The sequence below is a fragment of the Dermacentor andersoni genome, chromosome 2, assembly GCF_023375885.2.
Source record: "Dermacentor andersoni chromosome 2, qqDerAnde1_hic_scaffold, whole genome shotgun sequence".
Classification (NCBI taxonomy): Eukaryota; Metazoa; Arthropoda; class Arachnida; order Ixodida; family Ixodidae; genus Dermacentor; species Dermacentor andersoni.
The window spans coordinates 49,100,371-49,124,865 of NC_092815.1; the positions used below are offsets into that span (position 1 = coordinate 49,100,371).

At 42.4% G+C, this 24,495-nt stretch overlaps 1 protein-coding gene across 1 annotated transcript in view; it reads left to right on the plus strand.

Moving 5' to 3' along the window:
* Window positions 1–24,495, plus strand: part of LOC126542336 (uncharacterized) — a 76,012-nt gene that overhangs the window by 43,161 nt on the left and 8,356 nt on the right. The window contains exons 7-12 of the mRNA XM_055077393.2: window positions 3,142–3,327; window positions 4,278–4,295; window positions 4,360–4,568; window positions 12,359–12,630; window positions 15,681–15,834; window positions 20,966–21,085. Coding sequence (XP_054933368.2) covers window positions 3,142–3,327; window positions 4,278–4,295; window positions 4,360–4,568; window positions 12,359–12,630; window positions 15,681–15,834; window positions 20,966–21,085 — 959 coding nt within the window. The remainder of the gene's footprint in view (window positions 1–3,141; window positions 3,328–4,277; window positions 4,296–4,359; window positions 4,569–12,358; window positions 12,631–15,680; window positions 15,835–20,965; window positions 21,086–24,495) is intronic.

The window sequence follows — 24,495 nt, forward strand, 5'->3', positions numbered from 1 at the left end:
CTTCATTTTCGTGTTCTAACCCATTTCATATGGAAGACTGGCTTAGCTCGTTAAGGGTTTACTTGCAGAAAGTGCGGAAGTCAAGCCAAGCCAGTCCAAAGATGCTTGGCCTCATAATAGAGTCCTCGAGATAGCCCTGGCTTGCCTATTGCAGTGCATTTGTAGAAAACAATACCAGATTCCACAGTACGTCCAGCAAAGATAGTTTTTTTTTTTTTTTGTTGTGCTGGCTACACTTGACTTCAAAATGGCAGCCCCCTGGGAAGCACTGGTAATGCAGTGCATAGTGTTAATACAAAAAGAAAATGTGTGCTTTCCGAAACATCAGCATTCTCAAGTGGAAGCAATTTCGAACTGGTTTCGAAGGACTCTGGTGAGTCATGGGCTCTCTATCTCACCTCTGATGACAGAGACGACAGTGAAGACAACAGTGTGGACAACATTAGCTATGCACGTGCATGGACAGAACTTGATACCAGGAAGAGTAATATTTCTCCTGCATTGCCGGTTTCCTTTCACTGGGCCTCCTCAACTGAACCTTCAACTAGATGCTGGAGCTGATGTAGTGGAGTACTTCCTTCAATTCTTTAACAAAGAGCTCAGTGAGACTAAAGATGGTTGTGTGCAGTGAAGTCCACCTTCTGTTACACTGTACTATTTCTTTTTTTTAAAGCAAAGCTTTGTTTGCCCATCATGCCATAGTTTGGCCTAGGTTGATCAGTCAGTTTGTCGCTAGTCATGTTTTTGTCAGGTAAATTCAACCTCACTTCAAAAAAAAGTGCATTCGGTGGCGGCTGGGTTTCAAACCTTGGCGTGGCAGCGCAGCAGCCTGATGCTCTAAGCTACAAACGCACGTATACTTCTCTGGTGCCAACACTGACTAGCTCTTTCATATGGTCGCTGCATGTTGATGATGATAATGGTTTCCATACTATGGCCCAAAAGGGTATCGACCAATGGAGCGTGTCTGCGTGTTGATTATGATGATGCTTTCCGTACTGTGGTGCATACACACAACGGGAGACTGGTCAAGAATTGGGCAATACACATTGGGATAATGCCAACTACCTCTTTTAGGCAATTATAACTTGTTGATGATAATTGTTTCCATGCTATGCTATGGTGTAGACACACAACGAAAGATCGGCCAAGAAACATGTCCATGTTTTGATGCCCACGTAGGCACAGTACCCATGACAGGGAATCGGGCACGAAGTATATCAGCATGTAGATAATGATCGTGATGATCTCCATACAATGGAACATACAATCAACAGGCGATTGGTCAAGTAGCAGTTGGTACGTTTAAAATAAGTAAGAAGAAATGTATAAAATAAGCCAATATAAGATTTGTCACATTGTGTAGCATGGGTAGCATTGTGTAACACTTACAGCATGGCATATTCCAGCTTCATCCTATGTTTTAGCTGTGTCACTTTTAGTGGTGTCAGTTCCTGAAGCTATTCCATTAGTATGTGACCAGCCCATGCTCCCTCCCTCGCCCCTCTCCATCCCCAGCAAAGTGCGTAAATAGCAGACAGCCAATCTCATACACTCTTGGCATGTGCATGCCTCACCAAGCCCCAACCCACAAAACAGTCTGGGTTCCAGCTTTAGTATCCCTGTTGGCACTTTGTTGCCCTGGAAGCACTGCCAGTAATACAAAATAATAACATGCTATTACAACCAGTATAAAAAAGCAATTAAAGAAATATAATCATTCCCAGCCGCTAACTTGTGATGCCAAGTTCAGCGCTACTGTGCCCCGCAACTTCTGTGATACCAGTCAGAATCTTGGCAAATTTTAACTAATTACCTTGCGGCGCATATTGCGATGTACAAATTGTAGCTGGGGAGTTTGCAAGGCAGATGCATTTGGAATGAATTCTCAGGATGACACCACTTTTTAGATATTTATTCCTGAACTTTGCGAAGGAATACATTGGTGCCCCAATTACCTTTATTGTTCCGCTTCAATGCATGAAGCAGCGTTCTGTTAAAAAAGTAAGTGGAACGTCAGTGCATCTTACTGCAGGTTTGATGGTGCATATCTTTAAAATGGTGTCATCCACAGAATTATCTTCAAGTGCATATGCCTTGCAGTCTCACTTGCTACAATTTGTAAATTGCAGTATGTGTCGCAAGATAATTAGTTAAAGACATAATTAGTTAAAATTTGTTAACTAGTGCATTATGTATTTTGATTTCTCGTGCAAATACAATCCGCCTCTTTAAGCAGATCAGCCCAAGGGCTAGAACAGAGCTATATGCCACAGGTGTTTATAAAAATTGCTTAATTTCTTTGTAGAAAGTCATGGTATATAACAGACAAAAAAACATTGTGAGCAGTTTCACCCATAGTGTGATGAATTTTCAGCAACAACTAGGGTAAGCCCTGCAGACCCTCACATGTGACGGTTTTTTTTTTCTTTTCCTCAGTTTCACTTAGTGCCATGAGAGGCAATGTTGAAATGGTGTGCCATGCTCATGTATGCTTATGTTCCATCTTACTGTTTAGTTGCTTTCACCACTACAATAATCATTTTCTTGTTCTTGTTTGTTGTCTAGATATGCAGTTTTGACACATGAAAAGAAAGGATTTGAGGGGGAGAAGCAGTTATGAAATAAGGCCCTTCACCAGCCGAAGCAGAGCTCACAGAGCTGAATAAATGCGAATGGGAACTCGCTTCCTTCTGTCAGATCACAGTCAAACTTCTTGGCCAACAGCGGCGACAGTGGAACATAACTGATTAACATGCTTGAATTGTTTTTTTATGTGTCATTTGCAGTGCACTCAGTATATTTCATGTTTAGATACTGTGAATTACCCATAATTTTAATCATGTCTGCCTGCTTTGATCTCAATTAGTAATCGTGCCTACCCAGGTGTACAGAGATGGTTACCTGAACTTAGATGGAAGGAGTTTTTCAAATGCTTCCAAACACAGATATCGACATCTTAACAAGTACAGCTGCTGGATGACCTAAGTGAAGTCACCTAAGCTAGACAAATGGGCAAATTCACTGTTGCATTCTCCTGTGATATTATTAGTGGACACACTGAGTACTCAGAGTGAAGGGCTCGTAGAGGATAATGTTGTGGGAGTTGAGGTGCATTGGCGTTTGAATGTTGTCTTGCAGCATGTGGCAAGCACGGCAGCACCGCTTCAAAATGGCTCCAGCTGCGCCCTCCAGTCATTCAGAGCATCACCATCCGTGGACAGCCTCTCCAACTCATCCTGTGATAGTCCTCGAAAACCTGAGGAAAAGCGGGGGAGACTGGTAGCAGCCGCACCACCCACAGTAATCAATGGAGCACCCTTTAAGGTAGGCACGTATTGTTTACATCGATGAGATGAATAAACTTCATTATACTGTGTCCATGCACCGTTATTACTCTTCAGACAAGTGAACTGTAAAAAAGACATGATGTATGTGCAAGTACTGATGACCAGCAGGGTAAAAATGAATTCTAATAAGATTACAAGAAGAATGAAGGTGTATTACAGTGAAGCTGAGCATCACCATTACAATTCGGTAGCAATGTCAGTCTTTCAAACATGGAAAATGGCATGAAAATGATAGTGAGTCTGTTTAAAGACATGCTGGCGTATTTTCACTGAAAGAAAAAGCAGCAAGCCAAGAACCAGTTAATCCAGCATATGTTGGCCTGTCTTAAGTCTGTGATTCACCAATGAAAGTAGTGAAAGTGAAGCAGCCAGTGAATGTGCCTTTCAATCTGTTCTAGAAGGTGTGGTACACAGTGAGAAATGTGAGGCAGAGATGTGGAGAATTGAGCAAATAAGTTGACTTTGACACAGAGCAGAGAGGTTACCAATGTCTCTTAGGCAGCCTCTCAGAGGTCAGTGGAACTTGCAAACCTTTAAAGCTGCACTATAGCATTGCACACAGCCGATTCAAGAAAAAAAGGTCATAGTGTTAACTTTCTTCACATTAACATAGAGCAATGCAGTTGTGTGTTGACGAAGCTGTGAATGTCCCACGTGGTCAACAAAAAGAGCAAGCATCAGCTCTTGGCTACCCCAATCCAAGTAAAGCTCCTGAAGTGATAATCTCATCAAGCAAGCTTGGTGGATCCTAGCTGCTCGCCATCACTATCCACTGCTTACAATTGGCGAGGGAAAGATACTAGGAACAAACCCACTGCCAAAGTCTGTGCTGGCTTGTTTTTATGATCCGTTCTATGTTGTAGTGATTGTCTCATGAATCCTGCTCCTTGCCTTCTCTGATGATAAAAGAAAGGTGCTTCCATCTAGACTATCCAGTGCAGAAAAGTAAGGAACGTGGCCTTAATGTCAGCATACTTTGAAATTTCAGTCCAAAATTTTCTATCTTCAGGGAATCTCCTCAACTTCGGCTGAAATTGATAATGCTGAGCGGAGGCTCTCTGACAACAGCAAGCGGTATCCTGCTGCAAGACCACTGCTTACGCACAATCAAAGCCCCAGCTCGGACTCGAGACCAGAGAGCGACTACGACCGGCCCTGGGACTTGCCAAGGATCAAGCGCAGCAATGGTGACTCGCCTCCGCAAGTCCCCGATCATAGGTACTAGACCAACATGGCAGCTGATGCTGCTGCATTTTCCATGGACTGCCAGCATAGCTTCAAACACTAACAAGATTATCTAACTAGACTATCTTGTTGAGTTCCCTGATTCACCTGCACTTTTAATCATGGTTTCACTTCAGCTCTAGAACATATAACTGGGACTAAGGCATGTTTAGAAACCATCTGCGCACTCCATGACAGGTGTTCTGATCAGTTTTTTCTTGTTCACATTTCATTCTGTGCTGATGGCCAATCATGGTTTGTTTTAAAAGAATGTAAGTTTGGGAATGTTGGTATTGCATTTTAGCCTTTTGCATATGAAAGACAGTGTAGACAGCATAGAAAGTGCACACAGCGCTTTGTCTTTGTAGCACTTCGTTTACATCTGCCTACACTATCCCAGTGTCTTTTGTGCTCTCAAGGCTAAAAAGATTTTTGTTTTTGTCACAAGTGTATGTGTGTCATCCTGCTTTCATTTTTGCACAAAAACAACTTGTAATCAGATTGTTATTTAGCTTTACTCCCTGTAGCACTTTCTGAAACAATTCCAAAATATGCCTTAGCTGGAATGTGTAATTATTCCCTATACATATATCGAGACCAAATATGGGTTGGGGTATTCAACACCAGCTGTCATTCTTCTTTATGAGTATGTCACTGCAAACAGTTAATGAGCTGGGAAACAGGCCAGTTGGGTTTGTTTATCAAACTTTGGTTCTGGCATGGCACATTAAAAAAGAAAGAGAGAGACATCCAAGCAGGTATACCTGAAATCGAACGAATGATTTTGCAAATTAGAAGCCCACAATCCTAATCACTACACACAGCCACTTTGCGCTAGCAAATAGATAAACCTTGTATGGGGTTTTGATAAAAGGCAACAGTTTGCTATGATCAGACTCATCTCGTGCGACATAACACAGCACTGATTGAGATGTGGTACCGGCAACATTGGTGCACATGGACTCCAGCGAGTTCCCGCTTCACTCCACTGAAAGTGGCATTGATCTGCGTGTACTGTCTCTGAGATTTGCGAGTTTGTGAAGCAAACCTGCAAGGAAAGAATGAAAAAATAGCTCCATTACTGTATAGTTCTGTTAATTCAACTCCACTTAATTCAGTTTTTCAGTTTTTCATCCTGACAATTTCTCAATTCTAACAGAAGGTCCGAATCCAAACCGCTGCCCATGCATTTCAATTAGTCAGGACTATCGTTATTTAATCCTCTAATTTCCCCTCACCGAATAATTCGAACTTGACTGGTAAACATACTTGCTCCTGACCCCTGATGGTGACAACGATTATGACCTTTATGACTAGAGCATCAGTCTTGGTGCTAGGAGGACAGTGAATGTGTCAAAGGCATGCTGTCTGCCTCCAAAAACACAGATTTTCAGCCTGCCCTCAGCAAAGTTTCAAGTGAAAATGGCAGTTCACAATGAATGATTACATATTTATCTGATCCTAGTGTGTAGCTTTCTTTCGAGAAAATGGGCCTGTAGATTACCTTCATATTGCAGTCAGATATGAAACTGAAACCGCATTCACAGCATTAGCAACATTCTATTGTCAGATCCCAGTGTCACACCGCTTTTATCATTACTAGATGGTGACAGAACAAGTATTTGCATGGGTTGGCGACAACACGCTACTTTCATTAGGAAAGCTCATCCAAAAGAGAAGTTGCTAATTCAATTAGTATTCTTTGGGAAATTCGCCTAATATACCGTATGTTTGTCTGTCACTCTGTCTGTCCATATCTAATCTCTTTCATGCCAGCTTGGGTCACTGGGTAGTCCATGGTCTAATAGGTAGAAAATCTGTCTGCTGTGCTGGGAAAACGAAATTCATAGCCAACTGTCGGACTGGGGTATACGTACCTGTTGTCGCATACTCTAGGTATATCATACTCTAGGTATCACCTACTCCACAAGCTATGTGCCACTCTTCAATGAACCTCTTTCACGCCAACTTGAGTCACTGAACACATGCCATAAGGTATGTGCTGCTCTCTGCAATAACAAAAAAAAAATCCTTTAAAATTTTTCCGCTGCTGCCTGGGCAGAATCGAACACACATCATATATGTATATTCAGAAAATCTTGTCTGAGTGTACATTCAGACACATACCAGGCACAAACTTTGTGAAGGTGCCACTAAATGGTGCAGCATGTTCAGAGGGAAGTGGGAGAGAGGAGCATAGGCTGCAGTACATGCCACATACGTGACAAGTTTCGATGGTGGCAATATGGTGCGTTGCTAAATTGCTTCAGTGCTAATTGCATTAATGTCGATGGTCATCCTGAAATGGTTACTGCTTGAATTTTTTAAGTGATACGCTAGCAGCAATAGAGCCAGATCACATGTCTTCAGTGTGTCATAGTCTTGCACCGCATGACGAACTCATGAGGTGGCTAGTGTAGGCCACCACTATGCTCGTAATGGTTGCAGGGTCATTAAAAAAAAATTCGCAGTTCCGCCCGAAAGGCGAAGCGCCAATTGCGATAAATTAGTAGATAGCTATACAAAGCAAGGATAGTAGTTTTATCGGCCGTATAAACTTGGAAACATTTACTTGCTAACTAAATTAACAATGATAGAATGCGTAAGCATGACTTAACGAGTACATACAAAGAAACAGACACACAGAGACAGCGCTGTCTTTGTGTGTCTGCTCCTTTCTACGTCCTTGTTCAGTCGCGCTTACACATTCTATCATGGATTCAAACCAACTAGCCCGTCAAAGTGTTTTAACTAAGTTAACCAGCACGGTGTCACACGCGCACAGGTAAACATGAATACATCTCACTCAATGAGCATGGAAACTCGCTGTGAAAATTCTGGAGTTAGGAATCGTGGCAGTAGCCGTGAGCCAATTGACCTCCGTGCATCTGTTACTTCAACGCGAACGAAACAATGAAAACACAGCGCATACAAAGCTACCGGCACCATGCGCACTCTGCAAAAATCGCAGATCACTTTCAAGATGAAGCCCGCGTGGGTGCGCACTTTAGCCATGTCGCAGACCGCTTCCAAGACACACAAGCACCGCCAACGCGTCCTTACGGCATCCACAAAAGGTGTCTACTACGGCGTCCGCGATTCGCTTGGCCAACGCTGTAGTAGACGCCATGGTTGTCTCCACTCTACGGAGCAGCGGGTGAGGAGGACATCGAGGCACTGTAGCAGCCACGGGAGAAAGAAGCCCCTCCTCCCTCGCTTCAGCCCCCTTTCCTCGCACAACAGGAGAGGGCACGCATCCGGGTCGCATTGCTCACTCACACATGTAGGATTGAACTGCATTCACCGGCTCACCCTCATATGCTTTCACTGATATGGAACCTCACGGCGACAGAAATATGCCTGGAATGTCCATATAATTGCTATCACAATAAAGATATGCAGAACATCAAACACAAGTGACTGCACAGAGGATGGTATGTTGGGACCTATAGAGGTAAAGCATGCTAACCATGGACATTAAGCATAAATAAATTTGCATTCTGTGAAGATCAACTTTGCCAGTCTTATCTTTTCCTGGTTTCTAAAATCATAGGTATACTGCATTTTTTTTTTTGTTCTAAAATTAGGTGTGCATTGGCTATGGCCGCACATTGTTTTCTACGTTTAATCCATAAAAACTTGGTGCACAGTAGATTCAGGGGCACGTTAGACTTGAGTGAATATTATCAAATGAGGTAGCAGTGTTTTCAAATGCTTTGCTTTTTATGCCTCTTCTAATTCAACTGGCTGGATGAATCGATCAGTTTTGTCACTCCCATCAAGGTCTAATTAATGGAAGTCAACTGTACATATCTGCGGCAACATACAAGCAGCAGCATTTCAAGCTGTATGCTTCTCCATGCTATAGGTTAACATTCTTGCATTGTCCATGAAGTTCCTGGAGTCCTTTAGGGGGCACTTGAATTCTCTCAAAGTCTTGCACAAGTTCCTCTTGAGTTTACATTGGGAGTCTCTAAATGCATTGACGAGGTCGTGGGCTTATATATGCCATGTTCACTCATTGAGTTAAGGAATGAAAGAGTTACCACATTCTGAGGATTGTTTTTTTCTCAGAAAACACTAAATATGTAAACCTGATATAAGCATGTTAGAAGGATGCAGACAGGACATGCTGTTAAACAAGGTTACATATAATATAATATAATATAATATAATATAATATAATATAATATAATATAATATAATATAAATAATATATAATATGATATAAAGAAAAAGTATGTGTGTGTAATGGGACATGAGGAGTTTAAATTTACAGCTTCAAGGGGTCCTGAACCAGCCCTTGGGCTTGGTGTAAAGACATAGTCCACGAATAGCATAAGCTGCTGTGAACATCTCAGCCAAGTTTTGCAGTAGTGCGCAGTGTGTGGAACTTGCAAGCATAGCGCGAAGTCACCTTTCTCTCAAATGCTCTCTTTTCAACAGAAGCCTGCTCCTCACTATTTTCTGGATGCTTTATTTTGAAAAAAGCCTATTCTATTACAAGGCTACTATTGACCAGCAGCTGGCGCTGTCACTCAAGAAGGGTGTTTGGATCAGTGCGCATCTTCCTACTGTTACAGTCTATATTTATTGATGAAGTTTACTAAACAGGCTGAAGTAAGCAAAAATCTGCTTTCAAATTTGAATAATGATTACGTACTTCTGGAGAAAACCAACTCTCGTCTACTCATGCTCGGTTGCAGCCACCCACGAAGTATTTAAACATTGGCCACCCTGCTTATTGGCGTCGTAGCCGGCGGGTCTTGCTTATTTCGACTAGTTTTGAACGCTCAACTAGCCTCATACCCCGCAAAACTTTAGGCCAAAACACACGCACGCTTCCAAGTGCACGCTCACTCCTGACCGCTCCTGGTTAGATGACTTGTAAGACTTATTAATAGCACTTCAAAATGAGCAAGTTGGATGTCGCTACGACCTGCTACATAGCGCAGATACCACGGCTGCCACGGTGTGCCGCGACGAGTCCAGTGGCTTAAAGAATAGAGGGGCTTTACACCAGCTAAGTGCACTGCGGCTTGCAGAGGACTACCACATTTTACTAACGTTTAGTGCGTCGTAAGTGCCAAAATCGGAAGTAGTAGCGTCTATGTTAACTTCCAACATCAAATTTGAACTGCGTGCCATAGTGACTTTCACGAGGCGGAGCGTTGTGGGCATGCCCTGCTCCACCATAGCCTTCGCAGTGCAAGGCATTGAAGAAGTGGAAGCACCGCGAAGGGCGTGTTTGATTGCCAGTAACTCCACATCTGATGAACGCATTGAACTACTCTGTGTGGCAAAATATTTCTGAAATAGCCTGCTTTACCTTCAAATGCATTTCGTCACTTTCATGAAAAGTTGTTCAAGGCCCCTTTCACTGGTGTTAGAAACTGATGAATTCTTGCTTGTTCCATATGCTGGAAGTATTACTCAAATTTTTCTACAAATGCTTACAAGGTCTATATATCTACAAGGAGTGCCATAAGTACTGTCACAAGGTTTATACCTAATATTTAGCTTGATAATTAAGAAATATCGGGAAAATAATTTATTAGGTGTTCACCAAATATACAGGGTGTTTCAGCAAAGACTTTCAAAAATTTTTAAGTATTGCTTATGGCAGGCAGCACAATTCTAGCCTATGAGGTAGTCTACTTGAAGAGGTAGACATTATTTTCACAAACAATTGAAATGCATAATTGACTAAATAACTAAAATTAACTAATTAATGTTTTAACTAATGTCCTGGTGGCACATATTGATATTCACAAGTTCTAGTGGGTCATGGCATTTAAGTGTTCTGAGTATGCTTCCTCGCAGCACGTAAGTTATCCCAGGGAAATTTTTTTCCATGCTTGCTCCAGTGATTCTTTCAATCCCGCCATGCTGGTTTGGTGATGGGTGTGGGCCTCCTTTTCAAGAACAGCTCATACACATAAGGCTATTGTGTTTTGGTCAGGGTGTAGTTCGCTGGCCACTCTTCAAATGGAATAAAGTTGGGAATGAGAGCATGACACCAATGCTTTGCTGTTGATTCGCTCTTCGATTTTTGTGCTCGGGCACCATCCTGCTGCAAAGTCTACTCAACAAAGTCTACTCGACAAAGTGGGACTAGCACCAGGGCAGTGAATGAGCTTCTAAAATAATTTAAAGGTATTTGTCAGTGTCAATCTTTGCATCATTTGTCACAAAAACAAGAGGAATGTGCAGCTCAAACCTTGACATACACCACATGAGTTTTTAAAGAAACTGTCCAACTGGCTGCATCGGCAAGCTCTGACGTCAGAGCAAGCACACAAGAGTTCCAAGTGTTGTAACAAGCCTTTACCATGAAAACTACCATGAAGGCAGTTGCCAAGTGCTCCTTATTTGCACTTCGTGCCAACAGCAGCCAGCATTTTTCCCACCTGCCCTTTATTTTCACCTCTGTCAGTCTGTGTCTTCTCTGGGAATTGTAAGGGAACATCTTCAGGTCCGTTTGCATGGCTCTTCTCAATGTTGTCACTGATAGAGTCAGCTCCATGGCCAGTCTTCGGATGCTTCTTCATGTCTGGCATTGGATTATCTTCCTAACAATTTTCTCAAGGTGAGAAATGGCCAGAGAGGCTGCAGGATGACCACTGCTGGTTAAGTGCTTAAAAGGGCCCTTAACCACCCCTCGGGCTTGGTGAAATAACATAATCCATGGGTTGGACATCTCAGCCAAGTTTTGCTGTCCTACGCAGTGCGTGGAGCTCGCAAGTGGATCGCGAAGTCACCTTTCTTTCGAATGCTCTCTTTTCAACAGAAAGCCCTGTCCTCACTCTTTTCTAGACGCACTATTTCATCATTCGCTTAGACAGCTGCTATTGCCTGATAGCTGACATCAAGATGTGGTTCGCCTACATGGTGTAGATACTGCAGCCACCGCAGGGTGCTGCCACGAGTCCACTGGCTGAGCGCACTGCGGCTCGTTGAGGACAACCGTGTTTGGCTTATGCTTAGCGCATCATAGGCACCAAAGGCAGAAGTAATGGCATCTACGTTAACATCCGAAATGAAATTTGAACTGCGTAGCCTTCACAGTGCAAGACATTGAAGAAGGAACGGGAGCACAGCGGTGGTGTTTGATTGCCAGTAACTCCGCTCCAGCTGAATTCATTGAAGTACTTTTTGTGGCAAAGCATTTCTGAAATAGCCTATTTTCACTTCAAATGCCTTTCTCCACTTTGATAAAGAGGGGTTCAGGGCCCCTTTAAGCGCACCACATTTGAGAGCCCAGTGGATAATCTCGCGGTGAATCTTAAAATTTTGGCGACTTCGGAAAAAGAGTATCTGGCCTCTCTTAGTTTCGAGATTGCAAGTCCAGGTAGGCCATTTTCCCAAAAATAGACAACTCTGCGTGAAACACGGTTGAAATACAAAAAAAAAAAAAAAATAATGATATGTTTGAAGAAAGGATGCGGAGAAATGTCAAGAAATCAGAGGCACAATTTTCGACCAAATTGTGTGACAGTAATTGGGGCACACTCTTGTACACTTACATATGCATATGAGGTACGCAACTTACTGTAAGTTGTGTATGAATAATAAACTCAGGCTGTTTGCAAAAATACTCCTTTATTAAGCATTTTTGTGTGCCGTAAAGATCCCCAAGTGGTAAAATTCATAGAGAGCCCTTCACTACAGCATTTTGCTGTCTTGCTCGGATCTTTGAAATCCACTCATTTTCCTTTCGCTCACGTAAAACCATTGTCACATAAAACCTCTGAATTTAATCTTCTCTTTGATGGAAATTGCAGGTCCCGGCCGGCAGTGCAGTCGCCCACGCAGCACACTCCAGCGGCGCCGCCCTCGGCTGTCCGGCTGCCCCCTCCGTCCCCCGAGAGCACAGTTCCACAAGCCTCAGAGCTCTGTCGCGCCAGCCCTGCGCCAACAGCTTCGAGCAGCAGTGGCGGTGGCCCCAGTTCATCCTCCCCTTCAGTGGCCATGATGGCCTCCTCTTCCTCATCCTCGTCCAACACGTCCATTGCGATGGAGTCACCTGCCGCAGGTCCACCTGCCAGGCCCAGCGGTCAGTGACTTGCTACCTTGCATACATGGAGCACAACAAGTTGGTTTACTCTTTGTGTTCTTGCTTGCAAGTTCAAGCTGTACTTGTGCCAGTTTGTACCTACTATATTGCCAAGAACAAAATGTGCTCATTCATGGCGCATCTTGCTTTGCTCTGCGCTTGAGTAATTTACGTGAGCTTGTTCAAACCAAAAGTGCTGGTCTTTGGCGCTAATGCATATTATTTTTTTTGCTTAAATTTGTTTTGCTATCATGGGTGTAGAAAATATTGCAGACTTGCTGTCTGAGCAGTTGCAGGGCAGCTGTTGCCCTTATGAAGAGAGGTGCTCTTATTGCACCGTTAGCTCCAGCGATATTTCCAGTCACTGTTTATGTTGAATACATGGGGTTAAACTATGCAGCTAATGTGTTTTTGAATAAGAACACTATGTGCAAGTCATTCGCAGTGGAAAAAGCTTGGCAAAACTTCATGGACTTTTTAGGTGATAAACTATGGAGTGAAATATTTGAGAGGGCACGAAAAATAATTTACAGTTTATTGGAATACTGTGCTTAAATTTATTTAAGCTAAGTTCCTTTCATTAGTGGCCCACAGTCAAGGTGGCTTTGGGACTTTATTCTATGTACAGTGGATTATAAGGTACATTTTGAAGACCATTCACAGAAGTACTGTATTACTGTCAAAAACTAATTTTAATTCCAGAGAGCAAAATGTGCAATTAAGGAGCACAGAAATGACACAGATACACATAGAAAGGCATAAAAGGAGCAAATTGGGCAGTATAAACGCTCAAGGTGTGGAGACACTGATTTCAAATCACAATGCAGTATCCATTAACCTAAAGGAATATAAAATTGTGCATCTTTCAGGATGAACTACTTCTCCTTTATATTGTGGGTTGTTTTAGTTGTTCAACCTGTGATATAATGCCACTCAGTTGAAGTCACTGTGAATCCAATGAAAGTAAATGTATTTCAATAGGAATCTAATGAGAGCTTAAAGAGGGAGCGGATTGTGGCGAACTCTGGCTGCACCGCACATGCTGAATGCAGCCAAACTGCCCTCTCCCATCTTTCAGTATCACTGAAGATTATCATGTGGTGAACAGGAGAGGGAATAGCACGAGTGAGCCTAACCAAGTTGTCGATGTTTGTCACACGCTGAAATAGAATCACTCGCTTGTTGTGTCTTTGGACGCATGTATCGCATGTGTCTTTATACTTCAGCCATGCTCTTGTCCCTTGCAGCAGGTTAAACCTTCAGACATGGAAGTGCAGGCTACAATTATGATGCTGAGGTATAACATTCAAAATCATTGCTCATATGTGGAAAGCGCAAGTTTGTTGTGTGGATTATACAGATAGCCGCTTCACATATCTGCACCACGTGTGTTTTCATCTAAGTCACAGTAGTAAATATACTACAGGTTTGTGGAGCCACTGGCGACATGTCGTCCATCTGGCTGCAAAAATTGCTAATGAAGAGCTGGAGTTGAGTCATGATACACAGAATGTGACAGGGCTTGCGAAAAACGATTGTGATTTTCTTGCTTTCCCCAATGTTTTGTAGTCGCATTCCACAAAGCTTCGACAAGAAAGCAGGTGTAGTAAGACTTTGGAAAAAAAAAACCTTTGAGGGCGCATGCCAATCCAAGCTACGTTTACATCAAAGACAGCAGAGCTGTATAAGGGAGTTCTCACATACACCCTGTGGTAGTCTTAAGGGTCTGTATCGGCACTGCTTGAAATCTGCCCAAGACTTTGCAAAAGCTTCACTATATTTGGCGCAATTCCTTCGCTGTTTTGAGCCTTTTCATATGCTTCACTATATCTGAGCTTTGCACATATACCTGTGGTAGCTTTTATAGCTCAGCTCTTAGGCGGTCGTTGCTGCGTTGAGTGTTGGTGTGCCTCAGCGGCGTTAGCGAGCAAACAAGCACAGGGAAAGATGAAAGAGGCAACGTGGAGCGCAGGGGGTGACAAAATATGGTGAGAGCGAAGAGACCGCGAGGAGGAAAGCAGAGGAAGCCACCTTGAAGCACTACAAGATGGTGCAAGATGGTGCGAAACTTCTGTGGAAGCGGCGGCACCGGCCATGACGGGGAAAGGAAAGAAAAGGAAACAGAAAGGTCACCTTCGCACATAGCTTTCGTCGCAAGCGTTTCTCAGTAACGATTATGGTTGCATAAGCTGCAATTACTGGGAAGCGGCAACAGTGTGGCCAGTCTATATATAGCGCTGAGTGTCGTGACTCTGTCATTCGGTGTGATGATTGGTGCGGTGCCTCAATGTATCGCAGAATGAAAACAGGAAAAACACTCAAATTTCTTATTAGGGATTATCGCAATCGTTGGTAATTTTTTTTTTTTTATTGTTAAAGAAACATAGAGATGATACGGAACGAAAGTACTCATAAAAAGTGATACTAAAATTCGCCTTAACGCCGAGAGACTTAATTCCTATAAAATGTTGATAAGTTGGGCCCTTCCTAGCTCACCTCCAACATGGAGCTGGTGAATTCTGGTAGAAGAGACAAGAATTACAGGTTACTGGCTGAGATAAACCACATAAAGAAATGTTTGTCTATTCAGGCGAGCTACTGTACGCAAGATAACTGTTAATTTATAAGTTTTGATAATTACAATTTAAAGCAAATTTGAGGCTCCAATGCAAACCACATTGCTGGCTTTCCTCTGATTGACATTTGATGCTGGCTATGCCACCGCAAGAAGACCGTTGTGGAACTCCTCCTAACAGCTTCACTGTAAAATAAATTTGTTTGCCGAGGACATGGCTGACGAAATCTGTCTATGGACACAAGTCCCATTTGTGTTATTTTCATGTAACATGGATTTCAAGTGTATTTACTGAGTGGACACTAGAAACATTATCACATTATTTTTGCCATTTACGTTACTGAAGCACATCACATTCGATGGTTTCTTACGTAAAAGAAAAAGTATTATAGAAAGTGACCATTCAAGGTGTTTTTCCCACAGATACTTTCCCACATAATTTGTGCGTATTTATTATTTTGCTCTTTTTTCACAGCTCCAGCACGACCCATGCTCAACCTGAACTTGAACCTGAATGCATCGAACTCGCCTAAGCGGTCTCGGCACAACCTTACACTTAACTTTGGTTGCGCCGCTTTGAGCGTCGTCGGCGAGAAAGTAGACACCAGCGTCGCTCTTGAAAAGCAGGGGTGAGTGCTTCTTTGCTTGGTTAGGCATTCTTTATCTTCTGAAGCTGGCCGATAGTACTAGTAAATAATAGTAGTGATTGGACAGAAAGAAAATTTTATAAAACTGAGGCAGTTGTTGCTGCTGAGATCTTGTAAGCAATATTGCAGATAGAGTTCAGCTTACTAAAGTTTACTACTGATATTTAGGAGTTGTTTGCCATAAAAACTTCTTTTGCTTGCTTTTGTGTTGGTCACCTGTCTGTCTTGTCTGAATTCTAATCTATCGTCACTGTGGTGTAATCATTATCATCATTGTTATCACACTTGTCTAGGAGCTGTTGCACCTCATGGACCCAAAAGCTAGAACCACATGAACTTAAGTGCGGATAATGAGAATAACATTCCCAACAACATTTATTTGAGATTTTCTTGGTTTTTGAAGGCTAAGTTTGATGAAACAAATCATTTCTAAGGTGAAACTACACACTTGGTGGTATTTCCTGCTCCAAACATATCTTTTTCCATTTTAGTGAAAGAAACATCGCTAGGGTTTTACTGTAGGTTCTTTGCATTGTATCATGCATTCACAGGTAGAAAGTTTATATTTTGCAAATACCCGAGGCTATGCCTGCACACAATTCACATGCCTTTGGTAGGAACAGTGAATGTTGTGCACTTGCCGCAGCATGTACAGTGAAAGCTCGTTGATTCGAATTCCACGGGGATGCTAGGAAATTTCGAATTATACAAATTTCGATCTAATGAAAGTCAGAGAAAAATCGCTTGGTTAAGGCACATATATAGTCTGACGGCACGTTGGCGTGAACAACACACCAACGTGTCACGTTGGCGGGAACAACATCTATACTTCTAAGCACTGGCGCCGGCAGCGTAACCGGACGCGGCCAACGCAGTCTGACTTGCCCGATGTCGAGGTGGCTCTTGCACCATCCGCACGTTCGTCGCGCTGACTGGTGCAGAGAAAAAAAAATTTTTCGCCTGAAAAGTGAACATTAATTGCGATAGGAAATTAGTAGACAGCTGCACGAAGTAAAGATGGTAGATTTATTGGCCGTATAAATTTGTAAAAATTCACTTACTAACTAAATTAACAAGTACGATGTCACACGCGCACAGGTAAACATGAACACATCTCGCTCGATGACTGCGGAAACTCGCTGAAAAATGCTGGAGTGGGGAATCGCTGCAGTAGCAATGAGCGAATTGACCTTCGTACAACCCTCACTTCAACGCGAATGAAAGGTAGAAGCACATCGCATAGAAGCTACGGGCACCATGCGCACTCTGCAAACATCGCAGATTTTTGCAGTGTGCGAGTTTGCAGAGATGTTTGCACAGACATTTGTCCCGTGCCTCATGCGCGACAGGAGAGGGCGCACTCTTCGCTCGCGCACGTGAGATTGAGCCGCATTCACCGGCTCACCATTGCATGCTTTCGCTTGCACATACAGCATATGGCACACGGTGACGATTTTATTGCCCATGAGCTTTATACGGAACCGAACGGGAGAAGAACAACCTGCAACAGAGGTGCTGGCCATGCCTGGCCGGGTGCAAACACGTTGCTCTCCACTCAGGCCTAAACAAAGGGCCGCAGATTGAAAAAGCAAAGCTGCGCAGCTCGTGTGGCTACTCCAGCAACGCCAATGTGCTCCCGCGCATTAGTACACTCCCCATCTACAATGGAGCGGAGTTCAAATTATCGGTGACGGTGCGGATTTCAGTGAGAATTGGACAGATGTGTTACATATTGCTGTCAGTACATTGCTGGACGGACCGCAGCGGCTACTTCGAATTATCTTAAATTTAGAATTAACGAGTTGTGAATTAACAAGCTTTTACTGTACCCGTGGGTGGACATTTTCAGCCATGTTCTGTGCCATGTATGAATACAAGAGGTGTTTGACGGCAGCAGCTGACTTAGGCTGGCCATAAAGGGGCTCTGAACCACATTTTATTGAAGTGGAGAAATGCATTTGAAGTTGAAATAGGCTATTTCAAGAATACTTTGCCACAAAAAATACTTCAATGCATTCAGCAGAAGTGGCGTTCAAGCACACTCAAACACACCCTTTGCGGTGCTTCCGCTTCTTTTTCAATGCCTTGCACTGTGAAGGCTACGGGGGAGCCGGGCATGCCCACAACACTCTGCCTGCTGGACGTCATGGTGGTGCGCAGTTCAAATTTGATCTTGGATATTAACACAGACAATACTACTTCCGATTTTGGCACCTACGACACACCAAACATTAGCCAAACATGGTTGTCCTCAGCAAGCTGCAGTGCGCTCAGCGAGTGGACTTGCCATGTCACCCTGTGGCGGCTACGGTATCTACACTGTTGAGCAGACTGCAGCTACGTGCAACTGTAGTACGAATGCACAGCATTTGCTTTGTGCATGACAGGGCTTAATTGCGTGCTCACGCTGATATTGTCCAGTCTGACTGTGCTACATGGTGTAGATGGGCTTCGTCCTTCACCAGCTTGACTGACGAATAGTAGTCATGTCCAACTTGTGAATTTTTAAGCGCTATAAGTAGTCTGCCAGGCCGTTTAACCAGGAGTGGCCAGGAGTTTGTGCATGCTGGCAAGGGTGCGTGTAGTCTGACCTTAAGTTTTACCTCGCTTGAGGCTAGTTGATAGTTCAAAACTAGACGAAATCAGCAAGACCTGGTGTTTATGATATCGATAAGCAGGGTGGCCAAAGGTTGGTTCCATTGCGGGCGACCACGGCCGAGTGTGAGCTAGCAGACAATAGATAGTCAGCGTCTTCCAGAAGTACGTAATTATTATGGAAATTCAAAAACACGTTTTCGCTTACTTAAGCCTGTTTATTAAACTTTGGCAATAAATATACACAGTAACAGTAGTAATTAAGAAGCGCACTGGTTCAAACATTCTTCTTGATTGATGTCAGCTACAGGCCAATAGCAGCCACGTGGAGGAGTCTGCTATATTATGAAATAATGCATCCAGAAAAGAGTGAGGAGCAGGCTTCTGTCGAAAAGAGAGCGTTTGAGAGAAAGGTGACTTCACACTCCGCTTGCGAGCTCCATGCGTCATGCACGACTGCAAAACTTGGCTGAGATGTTCACAGGAGTGTAAGCCATCCATGGGCTATGTTTTTTTTGCCAAGCGCGTGGAGAGGTTCAGGAGCCCTTTAAGCTGACCTGTGTGATAGCCCAATTTGCCATTTCAGTATGTGAACTGATTGTGACATTGCTCAACAACGAAAAATGAAGCGTGCCAAAGACTAAGTGCCTTTAGTGCTGGGGGTTGCACAATATCGACTTTGGGAGACGAGTTGAAGCAAACCCGCCGAGGTTGCTCAGTGGCTATGGTGTTGGGCTGCTGAGCACGAGGTCGCAGGATCGAATCCCGGCCAGGGCGGCCACATTTCGATGGGGGCGAAATGCGAAAACACTCATGGTACTTAGATTTAGGTGCATGTTAAAGAACCCCAGGTGGTCGAAATTACCGGAGTCCTCCACTACAGCAGGCCTCATAATCAGAAAGTAGTTTTGGCACGTAAAACCCCATAGTTTTTTTTTTTAACGAATTGAAGCAAGAGGCAGACAAAGCGTTCACTCCACACTGCTGCTGCTTTTCATCATAGCATTGTCCCACTGCGAGCAACACTATCAGCCGTGGGGGTGGAGTGAACATGAAAGCTTGGCTGGCTTATTGTCGACACAGCATGAAACCGCATCTTTCGTCAACAACTCTCATATTCAACAAAATGATTTCTTTTTCTCATTCAAACTTGTTTTTCCAATTTCTCGATAATTCGTAAAATGTTGCGGCCCCTTCATCGGCGACTGTATTTATTTTACAAAAGGTCAAATTTCAATATAATGAAATTTTGTTAAATCGAAGGAAATTTGATTTTACCGACTGTTGTATCGAGGTTTGATTGTAATATGTAATGGCATCGTTGTTTTCAAGCAAACGTTTCATTCACAACTTGTCTGACCGACAAAGATGTACCAAAGCACATGTCTATCATGCATTTAGCTCTGGTTGTTTAAGATATGCCTATTCTTTTCGAATCGTTTCTTACCATACTGGTGTGACTGCAGTTGGATAACTTGTTGAGCACTACTAAAGGCCCGTATGAAAGTGGTAGCTCTTGCACATGTTCATTTGCTTCAAGACTTCACTGTAGAGACCTTGCTAAATTGTAGATGCTATCTTTATGGTGGGTGCTTTGTAGTGAATTAGTTGTGAAAGTCAGATTTAGTAGCTGTAACGTGTCCTGTTTGAGGTCCTGCTCAAAGCATCCAGCGCATATTTATGGTACAGAAAAAGAAGGCTGGTGCAGTCAGACCTCGATAATGAACACAGATATAACAAAATAAATCTACAATATTTTCTCGCCTATATCTGTAACAAATATACATTTACAACAAAAATGGATATAACGAATGCATTTTCATGACAAATGCAACTTTGTTCTAGGTAAGTACGACTGCATGTGGCTTCTTGTGTAGTCTCACATGATGCTGTCCCTGGGATGTTTGTTGTGCACCAGCTTTCTCATGCCTGCTTATGCTCATGATAATTATTGTAGTGTCCTCCAAATGTCCTATTGCCTGCTATTAATTTAAAGGTTGACTGGGCAATGCACCAGTGTCTAAGTAGAAATAGTTCAGATGCAAGATATAAAGAAAATTACAAACGAGTGCGACGAAAGCAGTTGCTGTAGGCTAGTATTGATCAACGTCTTGTATTCACCAGGGCAATCACAATGAGCCCTTACCATCTGACTTGATCCTCAAGTTTCTAATATCTGCACACTACATGTGCATTGTAAACAATTGGCAAACAAATGGCACAATAAAGTAAATATGTGCATAAGCATGGCTGACTGCACACAGCTGTGACTCAGTTTGCTATTCTCAACATAAAAAGAAAGCTGCTCTCAGCAACTGTAACATCTAAGCACATGGTGCAACATGTTTGGTAGGATGGGCAATTTATGATGTTTTCACATGAATCTCATAGTGTTCACATCCCAAAAATGAGGCATTGAGCAATCTCTCGATGATGGGCATGGGACTTGCGATACCATAGCACCAGCGTGGTCTAGTATCAAATACTTTTTTATGACTTTATTCTTTCTTCCATTAAGGTGGTACCATGGCTCGATCAGTCGCCTTGACGCTGAGAACTTGCTCAGGGTTCTGAAGGAAGGAAGCTACCTCGTCCGCAACAGTGAAAGTTCCAAGCACGACTTCTCACTCTCCCTGAAGTAAGCCTATGGACCTTATATGGTGTTGTAACCATTTACTATTTAGAGCCCTATTGCTACGTTCTTTAGGAGACCACACAAAAAAACTGCATGATCCCTGAAAACGCAACATCTGATAAATCATGCAGCAGTACCATTTATGAGACAAAAAGCTTCTCCCACATAAAATCTTATTTGAAGTTGAACAGGAAGCCAACAGATTACTGAAAATCCGCTTAGTAAAGGTGTCTGGTGGTAAGATTGAGTGTTAAAAACCTATTTTGAGCAGTCTTAGAGGTGAATCACACTAAATGAAGCTCATAATTTCTATTTGGCACTTTGGTGGTAACTTTGATAAAACAGCCTTTTTTTCAAGCACTCAAAACCCTTGTCCATTTTCCGTGCAACCTTGTATATTGAAATAACCGTGCAAGGTAATCAGTGCTGGGCAGTATCAAAGATACATCTATCTTAGATACTATCTTAGATAATCATTCGGTATCTTGTATCTGTATCATGATACGTCTGGCAAGACATGTATCAGTATCTGTATTTCCGATACATGAAAGAATGTGTATTGTGTATCTTAAGACACAAGATACTGGCTATCACGACATCACTGTGCGAAACTATAAATGTTGGCTGAACTCCGCTTCTCAAGCTGATACTGCTGCCGCTAAGCCACCTGAATTTCCACAGGCAGTGAATTGTCCATTGTATGACCTTAACAGGTAACACATAAGTCATGCTTAAATTTCGAAGCTATTAATGGCCTGTATTGTGTTTTGACGTATTCACTGTGATTGTGTGATATATAACTGCCTTTCCATCTTGGATATATTTTTCTTTTTTTATTAGCTCACCCTTAAGTTTCTTACTGTTGCAAATCACCAAGTAATTGGAGCTATAAGCGGCAGTAGTTTGAATGATGGCTGTGGTGTTCTGTGACGTTTTGTCCCACTACAATTTGTATGAAACTTTCTTGAGCTACACAAGTTTTCTTGCAGAAGAAAAATCGGAAAATGATTGCATGGTAATGAATATGTCACGAACGAACGCATTACGCCAGCAGATACGTAGAGTATGGAAGGTGACTGCAACTTTATGTGCTCTCTGTATATACAATGCATCAAACAGAAATTTCGCTACCAGCATTGTTGCTGTTGTACACCTGTCCGGTGTTCCGGTATTGCATAAACGCTAATACGCTTATGCACAAGGTAAGACACCACAGCGGTATTTGCGCCATTGTGCAGAGGCTTCCTACAGAAGTTCTTGTTTTAAATGGGGACCCACTAGCAGTTCGGCAAGCAGAGCAGCAACTCCCATCAATTGCAAAAGGCACAAGCAAAAACCAATGACAGCGCAGTGTATAAAGAGCTTTCATGTCAAACAGCTAAAGCAACCCCCATAAATTTTTTCGGAATGGAAATATATATACTTTAAGCAAGAAAGGCAAAAATTTTAACATACTAACAGACATCTAATTCAAATGAAACAAAGTTTGTTGGAGTTGAGAAATATTGAAGGCAAACATTTTTGTGCATATGCGTTTGCTGCTACATTATATAGATCTATAACAACACATTTGTGAATGTATCAAAGTGTCTTAAGATACAAATGGAAAATATTGTATGGGATACAATAGTTGAGGGAGTACGTATCTTGTATCTGTGTCTCAAATACTTGCTGCTGGAGTATTATGTATCGTATCATGATACAACTGGAAAGTATCTTTGCCGAGCCCTGAAGGTACTGAAGCTCACGAGAGAGTGTGAGTGAATGTCATTGTGGGGTGACCTGTTGCACCTTTGTTTACCTCCTGTTGGCTTTCAAATTTGCAAGTTGTGTTGAGGTCGGTGACTGGCAATGATCGAAACACTGCGATGGCAATCCTTTTGCGCCACATGGCAGATTATGCAAAGCGATCATTTTCAGTGGCAACGTGCGGCGGTCAGCCTAGACGCAGCCAATGGATGATGCTCTATCGGGGTTGTGCCACTGCAGTTTTTGGCCATAACAAATGGGAAGAGAAACGTAACAAATGGGCAGCGAATACACGGGACCTCATGGAAATTACATGAGACCAGTGATTCAGAGTGAAACAGCTGGGAATATGCAACAAACAGGAATGTATCAATGAGGTTCTACAGTATTAAATGCAGTGTGTTGTTTCAGCAAGCTGCAATTCTGGCAGCATCTGTGTTATGTTGTGTAGGTGTTCATTCGCATTTATTTGCTCTGCCTGAAACCCTTCACATTCTTTGCCCATCTTCAGCAAAACCATTTGACATCTGGCACGTATATCACTAGGGTCTCACTGCAGATGTTGATTTTGGGACCTCTCGTCTGCATACTATCTGTACCTAATCATTGTTTGTTAAACTGGTAATAAACTGAAACTAAAGCTTTGCTAAAAGCTTAACTGCCCATAATTCTTCTAGACCTGAAGTGCTTTTTAGATTCTGTGTCACACAGAGCATTGTTGTACAGATAACTTTTTTTTTGGCCAGCTGTGCTATGCTTCAGTAGTACGATTACATATTTATTTACCTAATCATGGAAGTAGATGATGATATCTTTAACCTACCTAACCTATGCAAAAAACTGCATTTGTGACTAAATGTAAAGCTTGTTGGTTTCCTGAGTTGGTTAGCCACTAAGGTAACAAATGTAAGGGCCTTTGGTGTGAATGACACTGATAAACAAGTAAAAATGGTGCATCAGTCATTAACATTGCATTTAGTCAATTCCTAGTGCAGTCCACCTGTACATAGACGATGATAATGCTATAACTATATACATCTCCGCCAGTGAGATTTTTTTTCTATTTCACATATCCAAGGTGTATTGAAACTAAGCTTGGGTGCAGTGAGAATACTCCTGTAACAATTGGGATATGCGGCTTTGTGAATACTATTACAGGTGAACTGCACTGAACTGCTGTCCTTACATATTTGCATAAGTAGCAATCTCTTTGATACAGTATCGTTGTCTGTTTTTGGCAGAATGCTAACAATAAAGAATAAAAACAAAACAAGACGACATGATGTTGACTAGACACATTGAACTTGCAGCTAAAATTTTATCAAAAGCACGGTTATGTTGTCAAGCACGTGGTAGATAGGTTGAATGGCCAGTGGTGTTTATCTGTCATTGCCTGAAGTGTGCGAGCACATTTCTTTGTCTTTGATGCAAAAAGAAATTATGCTTTTGCTATACATATACTTTTAATGTAACAGATTTCATAATGTCTAGTGTCAGTCGGTACTTGATTTTTAACCACAATTTTTTAACCTTGTAGCAAATCTTCCAGTTTCATTTTTATCGATTGTCTATTTACCAGTAATGTAACTGTTTTTTATTGCTATTAATGTTATCACTGTTCTTTTACCAGCTGTGATTTGTTCCATATGATGTCACTTTTTTTA